General features: G+C 43.2%; 1 protein-coding gene across 7 annotated transcripts in view; it reads left to right on the top strand.

Moving 5' to 3' along the window:
- Positions 1-14142, top strand: part of LOC110988817 (chloride channel protein B-like) — a 167512-nt gene that overhangs the window by 22009 nt on the left and 131361 nt on the right. For all 7 annotated transcript variants that reach the window (XM_087137605.1, XM_087137607.1, XM_087137608.1 and 4 more), the window contains 2 exons: positions 2980-3155; positions 6665-6757. In XM_087137605.1, the coding sequence (XP_086993731.1) occupies positions 2980-3155; positions 6665-6757 (269 nt within the window). The remainder of the gene's footprint in view (positions 1-2979; positions 3156-6664; positions 6758-14142) is intronic.

Genomic DNA, 14142 nt, shown 5'->3' on the forward strand with positions numbered 1-14142 from the left:
TTGATTGAGAGGTTAGACATTCTGGAGAGATGGCGTATTCACTTTAATCAGTTTCTCAATCAGAGTTCCATTGCTGATGCATCAGTTCTTAGCAACATTCAACAATGACAAATTCTAAACTCTGCTGACTACTCCCTCCAGCTACATGTACATTAAGTCAGAAGTACTGTGAAGACCCTCATATCAAATAAGTCCCCTGGGCTTGACAGCATCCCTGCTGAGATCTATCAGAAAGGAGAAGAGGTCATCATCAGAGCCCTCTAAAACAAGCAGCAAGCGGCAATGTGGGAACTACAGGGGAACATCCTGCCTGTCCATAGCTGGCAAGGTCCTGGGGAAGGTCATTCTAAAATGCTTTCGAACTGTGCTTTTTATAAAAATCATGCTCCCTGAGTCTCAATGTGGCTTTCGTAGCTTCAGGTTAATCATTGACATGATTTTTACTTTGAGACAATGACAGGAAAAGGCCATCAAACAGAATATGGCCCTCTTCATAGCATTCCTAGACTTTACTAAAACCTTTGACACCGCCAACAGAGAATGTCTATGGTCACTCCTCAGATGATATGGCTGCCCCCATGGCATTGTCAGGCTCATCTCTAATCTTCACACCGGCTCAAGTGGTCTCAATGGAAACCTCTCTGAATGCTGCAACTTGAACTAAGTGTCAAACAAGGATGTGTCCTTACCCGTCACTGTTTTCACTGTACGTTTCAGCAGTTATGGAACTCTGTCCAGCAAATTGGAGTGTGTATCTGACCACCTGCTCTAATGGCAAGCTGTTCAATGCCTATCACTTGAGGGCTAAGACACTGATGACCAGAACTGTATGTCCCAGAGAGCTTCTCTGTGCCGATGACTCCGTTATGGTGTCCCACTCAGCAGCTGACCTGCAGTGGATGCTGGACAGCTTCCACACTGTTACTCGGAGTCATGGCCTCACCATTAACACAGCAAAGACAGAAGTCATGCTCCAATCGCCTTGCAACTAAGCCCCTGAACCCAACATGATGCTGAATGGCAGCTGCTTGAATGCAGTCAAGCACTTAATGTATCTTGGCAGCACAGTCTCAAGTGACGACAGTCTCGACAAAGAGCATATCGGTGCAGCTACATGTACTGCCACCTGAGGCAACTTCAAACTTGGGTGTGGAAGAGACACAGCATCAGCTTCATTTTGGCCACCAAGTGTAAAGATTACAGAGCAGTGGTACGCACGTGCGTCCTTTATTCTTCACAAACATTACCAAAGATACATGTGTACATCAAGCAGTTACAGAGGGTTCAGATGACAGAGCTGAAGCACCTGATGGGGATACAATAGACAGACAGGGTCACTGATGTTGAAGTTCGCCGCATCCCAAGGATGACCATTTTTAAACAACGAAGACTGTCTCAATAAATGCCACTTAAAGGCTACAGTGATGTTTAGGCACTTTCCATATGAAATAAACCATCAGATGTTGGTTTCCTCCGTTTTGGTACATTAATGTGTAAGAGTTGATATTATGAACAACCTGTAAATCCATAGATTGTATTTTTGTCCGTCGGACAGTGTAAATATAAAGTAGGCACGTGGGGTGCATCATGACAGAAGCATTTCTTAGCATTTGGCCCATGATGTATAAATTCATGCTCATGATAATCAGTGTCTTATTAATTTATTGTAGAAAAAGGAGAAAATTCTGCTTATTTTGGCTTAAATGGGTTATGAATATAAATGAGATGTTTGGGTAAATTCATGCATGTGACAATATGTTTCGTATTAGTTTGTTGCAAAAATTCTGTCCATGTTACTTACAAACGTAATTATTTTCAATGAACCTGTATTTCCAAAAGTATAAGAGAAAGCCATCTGTATTTCTGTACGCATTATCTTATAAAGCCTTCGATGTTCATTAACCACTTGCTGCTGGGTGCTTTCAAAAATGCAGTGCACAGGTACGGGAGATTTTCAAGATTTTCAGTTTTCAGAATTTTTAAATCATTTCATTTAATGGACATTTACACCCACAAGAATGACTGTTTGGTGGCTACTCAAAGCTGACAGGCAACCTTCATTGACTATTTGAGTATTTCAGCCAGGCCTGCCGCCCCCTGTAAAGAGAACCCAGAATTGTGAGGTGCTGCGCAATTTCCTTTGTCCCCAGTGAGTGCAAGTGGCGTCTTTTCAAACGCGGCTGGATTAGCATGCAGTGGTGCTGTGTCGCTCATCAATGGGGCCCTGGTGCACTTTTGTCCGTGGTGCTAATCCGTGGGCGCGCTATGCCCAAAACAGTGGTACACTATTTGAAAACAGTGACAGATTACCTTTGAAAAATGCAAGCCGAAAAATGATGGAAATTCCCAGCAGCAGGTCTTTTGTTCTGAGTATGGTTGTTACATGGACCAGCTTTTTTGTCACACTTTGGGCATCCCGGCTCTGCGTATAAACCTACGGTGCTCGAAACGGGATTCCCTAGCAGCAAGTGGTTAAACAGGAGTGTAAGAATTAAGCTTTTTAGCTGATTTTATTTATTTCTGTTTAGATGTTGACCCTGAATTTCAGCTTTTTTGTACACCCAGTCTGTACAAAAAGTATTGGAACTTCTTACATTTCAGCTTTTTGTTAGCTGCTTTCAGCTTTAATTTTAAGTGTCCACTTACACCTCTGGTTAAAAGAAGGACAAAATATCCTGAGTTGCTGTACCCTCCAGGGCCCCCTAACCAAATCCCAAAGTTGTAGCAAATTGTTGCCTTCACCATGGAAGTGCATCCAACTCAAACATAAACATTAGGTAATCAAGCACTGGACATAATACTTGGAAGAGATTGTGTACACAGTGTATATTTATCAGGTGGCTGTACTGATGTGGAAGGGGCTTGATTAGTACCAGCTACATGTATCATATCTAACTTATATAATTATGTGTAGAAGAAATGATCGTGTAGTGGTGAGGCCGACTGGTAACAATAATTAAGAAGCATGTGTCTTTGCAGATCCTCAGGCCTTCAGCTGCAGGATCAGGTTTGCCTGAATTGATTGGATTTCTAAATGGAACTTTAGTGCGACATATATTCAACGTGAAGACTCTTGCGGTCAAGTTTGCATCATGCATCTGTGCTGTGTCAAGTGGGCTGCCAGTGGGTCCTGAGGGGCCAATGATTCACATGGGGTGAGCTGTTTTAAAAATATATGTCTGTCTGTCGGTAGGTAACTCATTTTCATTTAGGGTAAACTCTGATCAGTGCACAGGATCCTTAGATTTACTATGTGAGTAGAGGGTATACAAGGGCCACTCAGGCAACTGCCGAACAACCTACATGTACATCTGCCCACATCTGTAGAGAAGAAGCAATGAGAAGCAGTTAAAGTTTTAAAGGTTGCAGGAAAACCCCGCGAGAATGTTCTGGGTAAAACACACTGAATCAGATAGGGACTGAAAACCTGATCCACATACACTGTATGGACTGAGTTGGGAATCCAACGCAGGCTGCAGAGGTGAAAGGTGAAGAAAAAAACCACTACACCAACCTGACTTTCCTTAATATTTTTTAAAATAAATGGCTGTATTTTATTTAAAAATCAATATGATGTTGTAGGAAAGAAAAACCCTGTCTTTTTTCTTTTTCTTTTATTTTGCAAATAAAGTGAATACATGTACTTGTATATAAAATGTAACAGGCCAAAGGAATAATTCAGAGGACTTTCAGAGGCTTTCGTCTGAACGTGACGTAATTGTCAAAAATTTGTTTTTAGTATCCTATCGGAGTTCAGAATGGTATCTTTTTCAGAATTGTTAACAAGCTCTTAACAATCATAAATATGAGATCATTGGAAATGAGGATATTGAATTGAACAGAGTTTTGTTAACATCTTATTTTCTATCTACAAACCAGCAGGATCTTGAAATGGTTCAAAGTGGTTAATGTTTACACTAGTTATTTGTAAAATAAGCTCAGCACCTCGTTACAAATTGACTGAGGTAAATTGCGCAAGTTCAACTGAAATAATTTGCCCTGAAACAAACTGATAAAACTCTGAAACTGCAAACTTAACATAATAACCATTGAAAGAAACGTCAGTATTATCTAGTGTAGAACTAGAAAGAAATTCCAAAGAAGTGAATAACCAAAAAAGCCATGTAATAATTGGCTTTTTTGCAAGTTGTGAAAAAAGCATTTCTTCTGTTGTGTTTTTTTCCCCGACTTCTTCTGACCCAAAACCCCTTTGTTTTGAACACGTTTCTTCCAACATTGATTTCAATCCCTTAGCAACTTTGGATCTTCATCAAACTTACATCATTGAAGGACCCTTGTCATGTCATGATGATGTCATGATGACATCATTAAGTGATTTCTTATTGATTTTTTAATATTTATTTCAGCCCATTGACTTTGTAGATGTTATCTGGGCACCATTTAGGTATCTTAGCTATCTTTGATCGTTATCAAAGTTACACCAAGCACAGACCCTAAGGCAAAGATATTATTGAAATAGTTGCATCGTGATGACATCATCAAGTGATTTTTTATGAAATTTTGAATATTAAAATATTATGTTACATTTTTTAAAATCCATACAAAATCAACCGTGGCCTCCTGCAACATTCTGTTCGCATAAGGGGGCAGAGTATAATTTGGTCTTTCATTCGTCTCGTGTTGGTAAAATCATGTGACACTTCAGGTCGAAACTGGAAGTGGGCTTATTGTTTAAAAATGGTAAAAGATATTGACTTGTTTTCAATGGTGTAGTTTCTTGGGGCATTGTACTCTTTAAAACATCTACTGATGATGTCTTGCAAATGTCCAGTGCCCTCTAGTGACAGAAGCATGATGGGAAGTGTCTCTCGCCCGCATGGCAGGAGGGCGGAGCGAGAGCAGAGAGACGACATGCAGCGCAGGTCAATCATCTATTCATATTCATGCATGGTCGCAAGGGCCAAATGCGATGCACAACTCTGGCAATCATGCAGCAAGACAAGGCTTGAGATAAGGTCCAACAGCATTTAATAGCTTTATACACAAGGATGCTATAGTGATGAAGAAAACTCGCAGGCATAAGTGCAACATAGTATGAATAACAGTAATTCAGAGATTTGCTACAGTCCTTTTATTCTTCCAAATTTTGTAAAAAATTAACCGTGAGAGGTATATGTGTGAAATGCCCTTTAGCTGATAGTTAAAACATTGGAGTCCATTGCATCAAGTACATAACTGGCTCATCTATTCACACATGAGGCGCTGACCACAAAAACACACCTTCCTAAATTTGCCAACTCGGAATTCCCATTTGTACTATAAACTGTGTATTGGCTTCTGTGTGGTTGAACACGGTATGTCTGTCTAATAACAAAGACCTCGTACAGTGCGTAGGGGAATATTTGGGGCCATAAAATAAGCGAGTGGCACTGAAGTTGGATCACTTTGCATGGAACGCCAAATTACCAAAATGTTATTCCAACATGTGGCACTGATTTGTATGGAAGGCCAATTGACCAAAATATTTTACATCCAATAAAACGAATTCCGTGCTTTTTTCTTGATGAATACAACATCCACCTGTATTGTACATATTCAGTTATGTTGAAACCTGGCAGGTAGCTATCACAGGATGTGTTATAGATGATCATTGACCTTGTGTACATATTGATGACATAAAGACATGACAAATATTATTTGTTATATTATATTATATTACATCGTGATTTGAAATAATGTGACATGAAAGGTGCAATCTTCAAAGCAATATATCTTGTGAAGTACTTATCCGCTTGGTTCAGACCTTGGTTTTTATCTTGAAAGGGGAGGAATTTAGAAGAACAATGACCTGATGTGATGATGATGTCATCAGAAGACAAGTAATGTGACATTAAAGGTGCACTCTTTAAAGCACTATATCTTGTGAAGTACATGTCTGATTGGGTTCAAACCTCTCAGATATCTTGATAAGGAAGAGCTTTAGATGAAAATTAAACTGATGTTGTTAGGAATTCATCATGTGAGTAGTCATATGACATTAAATTTACATTCATTACAGCCCTATATCTTGTGAACTACATGTCTGATTGGGGCTTAAATTTTGTAGATAGCTATAACGGGAAGTGTTATAGACAAGGTGACATGCTGTAAAGGGTGCAAACTTCAATTTGTTATATCTCTTAATGTCTGAAAGGGTTCAAATATTTCATCATCTTGAGGTCACCAAATGTTGTTAGAAACTTTTGAAACTCTTGGATAGATGTTTGGGTAAGAAGTGAGAAATCCAAATGTGGTGGTGTCTGAAATGAAGGAATGTCCTTTTCTTAAGAAAAAAAGAGAATGTGAAAAGCCCTTGGCTCTGTCCTTAAGACAGACAAAACCTCCAGTTTATAGTATGAAGTTAGTGATTGCATACACTTGATTGGTGAATTGTTTAAACTTCAAGTGGACAGAACAAAAAATGAGTCATGTTACATATTTCAAAATATCTCCCCCAGTGCATATTAGCTTCCAATATAGATTAGCAGTTTAGGAAACACAGTAAGCTTCAATTTGATGGCAAATAAGTGATTTCTGACTTTTACTTGGAGGGAAAATGAGCTTTATTTTGGGGGGGGGGCACACTACATAGAAAAGCACTGTCTTGTATATATCCCCATTAATGAAATGTGAATATTAAAACATCAGTGTTCTCATTTTTCAGGTCCCTGATTGGCGCTGGAATGAGTCAGTTCAAATCTGACACACTGAACTTTGATATACCTTTCTTTCAAAGGTTTCGCAATTCTGAAGACAGGTAAGATATAGTAAAATAATGAAAATTTAACAATATGTACGTATATGTCTTTCTAAAATGACAGCACAAATCTAATTTAAAAATTGGCTTTGAGTGCATCTAGATTCTCACAGTGAAATGTCCTTAAGTATATAAATATACTTAAACAGTTGCTGGTTAACAAGCATAAACTGCATTCTGCCCACAAGTCAGCCTGATGATGCCAGCTAGCACATGAGGTCACTGGTCTCCTGCCCAGGCCCTTGCATTTCAGTGATTCAAAAGTTTGAGAATTGCTCACGTCCTTTCCCTTTAATTGACTGAACTGGCTGAATGTATTTTCACTCGTGGTAAATGTTGAAGGTTAATGGCTTTCAAAGAGTTACGGTCAGCAGAGCATGGGTAATATAAGCCACGAAACACTGATAAAATAACACTTGCAGCACACAGTCACATGCAAGTTCCCATCAGGGCCAAAACACTGCAGACGGCCATTCAGGAACTACCAATGTGGCTCTGGCTTTGCTTTCTTTTGTATGTTGAAGAGCTTTAGATATTAATTCTATGGGTGGCCCCAACCAGTTATTATCTTGACTCCACTCTTTAGTTAACCACTTCCTGCTGGGGCAGTTATCAATGTTGATGATGCTGGGGCGGGATATTTGTCATTTTTTTCTGTTTTCAAAATTCTTTAAAAATTCCTATCTTCATTTACTGCACATTTACACCCACACAAAGAATTGTCTGGTGTCCACTCTAGCCCAACAGACAAAATCTATTGATGCCGAGTATTTCAGCCAGGTCTGCAGCCTTTTTAAAAAGAACCCAGATTGTGCGGTGCTATACAACTTTCTTTTGTTCACGAACCTAGCACAGAGCACTGCTGACCTTTTTTCAATAGAGGCCAGATTAGCATGCAGCGGTGCTGTGTGCCTCATTGCTGCAGTGGTGGAGCGCTCTTGTCCCCGGTGGTAATCCGCTTGCTCTAAATGCCCCAAACTGTGGTATACTGTTTCAAAACAAGGCTGGATTATCTCCACTTTGAGAGATAAAAAATGCTGGTAATTCCCAGCAGCCTGGTCATTTGAAAGATATTACCCATGTTTTCTTTCTGGTGGTCGTATTGTGGCACTGTACCTCCAACCGACCCGGTCTTTGGCTCCCCCACATCGGTGAAGTCTAAGAAGCGCAAGGCTAAGTCTTTTTCTTTGGCTTCTTCTTTGTCCAAGGCTAAGAAGAAAGGCCCTCTGATCCGGGTCCACCCCCGTAGATGGTGACCCTCCAGCCCCTCTCGGAGGCCTTCACCTCTCTTGCCCACAAGATAGACTCCAAGCCTCAGCCAGCGGCAACAGCACTGGACCCAGATCCCCTCCCAGCCATCCCTTCTCTCTTGCAAGGGCCATTCTGGGAGGCTAAGGTGGTTTCTGTCATCCAGCCAGAACCGCTTCCCCAGTGGGACTCGGCTCAGGATCATGTCTTGGATCGTGATGACTCTCTCCGTTCGGAACATGGTTCGGCTTTCCCCTCTTTGGGCCTTCAACCGCTCTCTTCCGAGGATGGTGACATTGACTATTGCTGGCCTGACTCAACTCGAGGGCCACGCCTGCCTTCTTGAGTGCGACATGATCCACATTCTCGGGCTCCTGTCCTCAGACCTACGCCTGCAGAGCAAGGACACACTTCGTTCAAGCATCACCCTTCACGCCTTGATTCAGCTGAGCCTGTCTTTCCGGAGATCCCCCTGGATCACTCCTGCGTGGAGATGATGAACGTTCTGGTGAAGGCTAAGCGCTGGCACATAACTCTTCCCAGGATTCTGCCTTACTACTGCTTTCCCCAGAAGGACGTCAACGAGAGACTTAACTCTGTCTTTGAACAGTTCACCCGCATTTCGCGTCTGGCCACTTCCAGCTGCATAGCCAATGCAGTGGACGCCATGCACATACCCTACAAGTCAGTCAAGAACAAACTGCTGAATCTTCCGCTTCTGGGAGATGACTTGTTTGCTGGGAAATTTACCGAGGTCCTGGAGTCAGAGGTGAGGGTATGGAGACTGCCATGAAAATTTCACTTTGTGAACCTGTGGCTCCCCCACGCCAGCAGCTACCGATGCCACCGAGATGACAGGCAGGTCCGCCCTCATCGGCAGGCCACTCCTTTAGTCACCTGCTCCTGTCAGCTACTCGGCAATCAGACTCCGGTCGAGCTCTGCCCCCAACCGCTCCGAGAAGACTCCAGCCACTGGCCGCGGGGTCACGCACTGCGCCCCCTGTCCCTTCGGGGGGCAGTGCCAGTGACTACTCTCCTTCGCCTTCTGGGCAATTTCATCAGGTTCTGACAAGGAATCACTGCGGACAGCTGCGTCCTTGCCACCATTGCCCATGGCTACACCCTCGAATTCATGAGCTCTCCGCCGTCTGAGATGGTTTTCTGTTCTACTCTCCCTCCATGCTACAAGTCCAAGCTCCTGGCTCTGGAGGAGGAAATTTCCGCATTGCTATGTATATGAGCCATCACGCTGGTGCACCATCTACGACAGCACGACTTTCTCATCTTTCAACACCTAGGCAACTGGTTAATCATCAGCTGTTCCCCCGAAAAGGCCAAGGCCTGCACTTCTCTCATCCTCAACGTCACGATGCACCTTAGGTTCCTCATCAACTATGACAAGTCGGCCCTCAATCCATCACAGAGACCGACCTACCTCGGAGCAGTCCTCTACCTCCGCAAAGGCATTGCAGCTCTGATGCTAGAGTGCATCCTCAACCTGCGTCAATGTGTCCTCCAGTTTCTGTGGTCGGAGGCTCCTCTAGCGTTAGCCTGGCTTTGTCTCCTCGGCTTAATGGCCAGCCTGGTCGATCTCGTCCCACGGTGTCGTCTGCAGATGCGGCCACCGCAACTGCATCTCCTTTCTCGGTACCATCCCAAGAGTGACCCGATTACTACCTTGGTCCCTCTTTCGTTGGATATTCACAATCACCTTCGTTGGTGGACAGTCACCGAGCACCTGTCGGTTAGCCTTCCTTTCGTACCTCTGGGTTCGGGCGTGACTGTAATGACAGACGCATCGCTATTTGGATGGGGAGCCTCCCTTCCTCCACTCCATGCCTCCAGAATCTGGGACACAGCCTTCTGAGGCAAACACATCAACATGTTCGAACTCAAAGTGGAATTCAATGCTCTTCGCTACTTCTGACAACATTTAGTTTGCCGTCCACAGCAGTGGCGTACATCTGCCACTAAGGCGGCACTCGCTCTTCTCAACTCTGCGTCCTTGCATGGCAGCTCTTTCTGGTGTATGCCTTTCCTCCAATCTCCCTCATCCAAGATAGAATGGGAGCCATGTCGGCCTTCACTCGGGCTTCAGCGATGGGTTGACTGTCTTTGACATTGCCGCCATCCACCATCTCCTTCGAGGAATGTTTGTTGAGTGTCCCCACGTCAAAATGCCTTGTTTTATCCTGGGACCTTGGAAGCATCTAACACATTCTTGCTGATCCCATCTTTGAACCGTTGTCCGATGCGTCCAACCTCCATCTTAGTATCAAACTGACGTTCTTCCTGCATGCTCTATCGATTGCCAATGGCCACATCTACTGGGAGCCGCACAGGGTTCGCCTCATCCCAACCATTAGGTTCTGATGAAAAACCAGACACCTACCTTCCGGCCTCCCAACACATTCGTTCCCGATTTAGTCTTGCTTTCGAGAGACGACTCTGACAAGAGATGGTGTCTAGTTTGGACTTTCAAGTGGTATCTTGCCAGGACCAAGCATCACCAAGAATCTAATTCCTGGCTCCTTGTCACTACGACAAAACCCTTTCACCCGGCGTCGAAGGACACTATTGCCAGATGGACGGTCTCAGACATTATCCTTGCTAACCAAGACTGGCCAGCACAACATGATGAGACGGCCCGATCTCACGTCCGGGCCCACAATGTTTGGGCCACCTCTGCATCCTGGTCGTACTTCAGAGGAGTTCCTCCAGCTGAAATCTGCCAGGCGGCTTGCTGAAAATCTCCCTCCACCTTCACCAAGTGTTACCTGAAAGATGTTCTGCAGAGCAAACAGCCCATGGCAGAGTGACCCTGCGCTCGGCAGTCCGGACAATGTCCAGTGCTGTTCCTGACCTGGCGGTGGATAGTTCGACTTAAAAGTTTCTCCTGGTGAGTGCCCATTCTTGCGACACTGGTCTTATGTTTCTTCTAGTTATTCTCGGACAACAGACAAAAAAGTCTTGCAATGGAGATGTAGGTTTGACTTTTGGGCATAGATTTCCTAGCTGCTGTTTTATTTCCTTTGTATTCATTATGCTTATACCATAATTATAGCAGCTTGCAAAAATGGGCACGTCTGCCCAAATCAAGAGCACAGGGCATGCTTGCCCGAAATATTGGGCATGATTGCCCGATTTTGCCAAGCTTGGCAGCTATGGGCCCAAGTCCTTGGCATGCTTGCCATCTGTTGAACTAGCCCCACCGGAACAAGCTAGCCAAAATGTTTGTGCTCGATTGTATGTCATATGCCTAAATTATCAATGTAACCAATCAGCCCCACCAGAACAAGAGGGTGCCTGGCGTAAGATTAAGGCGCCATCCCCGAATTGACTAAGCGTACCAGGACGCAGACATGTCGTGGAATCACAGAGAGCATGCTAATCCCTGCCAAACAAAAGAGCCATTTTCAACCCAGCGGCTCCGCAGACGGAACACAATATGCAAGCTTTATGCAGATTACCAACCTCATGAACACGGCCGATCTTCCGCGTATCAGCTGGCAATCTTTGGCAGGGCAAATCCCTTGGAATTAACACATGGCCGAGTTTCTGCTGACATACTGGTCGACTTCCAGTTAGAACAAGATCAGCTGCCAACTTTAATTTAAAAACCACAAGGTTTTTTTTTCTGAAGTTGGCCGGCTGCCCTGGTTGGAATTCAGAAAAGGATGCATACGTTTAGGTACTGTGCAGGATTTGCAGCTTGCCAAAATTGACCGATTTTGGGGTTTGTGACTTAATTACTTAGTGTATCATTTAAGGGACTGTTCCAGCTATTAAGTGCACTGCTCTGAGAAAAATTGAGAAAAAACACTGTCCATTTTTAACACTCTGAGCACAGCTCTTTTAAATTTGTCTTGCAAAACACCAGGGACCTCGGAACGTTCCTGCCTGCCAGGACAGTTCGATCTGGCCCTTAAGAAAGGCATTCTTTCCCTTTGCTTTTCATGGTAATTGTGGTTAGTGAATCTACCTTCAACTTTGAGTTTCACCTTCGAAATTGCAATGCTGAGAACTGTCAACCAATGATTCATCCCGCAGTGAGTTGACTGCTACAGTACCACAGTGACTTTGCAACCTCACGTGTACCGTACATGTAATCATGGAGGAAGAAATACACATGCACAATTGGCCATGTTCATGTACATATACAGTTTGCTTTTCATACACAGGCCTGTGTACGGCAGTCAAAAACCGTTCACGTGCACATCACTGTATAAATCAACAAATGTGGTAACCATATGCATCTTTGCATTTTGGTCATGTGAGTTACTGTGATTTGAAAATTAAAAAGCTAAATGTCTCGATATTGGAGTGGAGATTCTGTTTGAGAAACACTGGTCCCAGAGCTCTTCTGGAGAGGTCATAATTAATTTAGACCATACCATTATCTTTAGGGGTGAAACCGAGATGATATAATTTATGTGAGGTAAACTTCCAAAGTTTCATAAATAATGTTTAATTTCAGATCAATCCAAATTTTCTTTCAGGTCGTTAGTTATGGTTCTTTATCTATTTTATTACAGTGGAATGCCGCTGTAACAAACAAAACGGGGTCCACGCTAAATGTTCGGTACAGTGGTCATTTGGTGTAGTGAATTTAACTGCCGAACGTTTCGTTGCCATGTTGAATAGCGCCCTCTCTTGTCCAACTGGAGTGCACCCTCTTGTGATACCTTGGTTTGCTGTTTTTGTGATGTTTTGCCATTGCATTCAAGTTTAAAGTTTCTAGAAATGTATCTGTTAATTATTTTTGGTTTTTTTTAAAACTTGCACCAAAAAGTTGATATCAAGTTTATCCTAAAAGGCATGAAACTACCACTCAGGATCGATCTCTGATGCATGTTGTGGCGAATGTCAGTTGATTTGTCAGCGGCGCCCTCTCAAGACTATTGTTAATGCAATGCCACCGTGCGCGTACGTGCTGTTTTCTTCCGCACCCGATCATGTGGAGTCGCAAAAACAGTGTCTATTCAGTACCGTTGACAACAAGTGGCTTTCCCTTCTAATCCTTGGGGAAATGATGGCCATTTGTCACTTTCCAACATGAAAAAACACTGACTGTTTCATCATGGTGATGTTCGGGAATCGCGAACAGCAACTGAATAGTGTTCGATAGGCTCTGTGCACAAATTATTAGGAGCCAAGGACGATGTTTGTTACAGCCGAATGTTCGGTATAGCGGTGTTCGGTATAGCGGCGTTCCATTGTAGCTAATAATGACCTTAGGTGAACTGATGGCGCGTTGGCATTTTGCACATTACCCGTTCATACAGACTCTTGCAAAAGCTTCCGTTTCCGGTTGCAATAGTTAAAATTTTCCGAGAAAATAAATTCGCGAAAATGACAGAATTTCTGGTGGTAAGATTTCACAGATTGTCTGACACTGTTATGTACTTACTTTACAGTAAGATATTTCAAGGTAATTCGACAGTCCCGTTTTTTTTAGATCTTACAAATCCCATAGGCTTACACACCCCAGCGCAGGGCAGAAAGCTGTCTCACAATCATAAAATAAGTCACAGCATAAAAACGTGCTGCTATCAGAACAATTACTAGGTTTGTTCCGAGTTTAAAGTTTTATGAGCATGAGATATACCCACAAACACCCAATCACGTGGAGGAACAAAAGAAAGGGCCAACGGCTAAACACCTTGCGAAAGGGACAGCTAGTGCTGTAGCCAAACTGCTGAATTGAGCCCAAAATCATAGAACATGGCACTTTTGAACCAAACCAAACCGAACCACACATGTACTGGTCGGTTTGGATGGTCGGCTCTGACATGGCATGGTATTGGTAGCAAACAGAATGTACTTAGAAACTTAACAAAAAAGCAACACAACGAAAAATGGAGAATAAGTTTCAGTACATTATATTCTGCATCCACGCTCGGCAGATGTGCGAGTACATGTGGTGTGTAGAGCTTGTATGTACAGTAAATTTCCAATGGCCCCGGATCACATGATGGTATAAAACGCACATGGTGATAATTCACTAATAATCCACCAAGAACACACAAGGTATGGCATTTCAGCTGCAGAACATCACTAAATTCTCACTACATCTAATTGTTGACATGCATATTCAGACCGATATTATGTATGCCAATCTCCAATATTCATGCCTT

Source organism: Acanthaster planci, linkage group LG06 (genome assembly GCF_054643075.1).
Source record: "Acanthaster planci isolate LZ-2023a linkage group LG06, COTS_SCS, whole genome shotgun sequence".
NCBI classification, from domain to species: domain Eukaryota; kingdom Metazoa; phylum Echinodermata; class Asteroidea; order Valvatida; family Acanthasteridae; genus Acanthaster; species Acanthaster planci.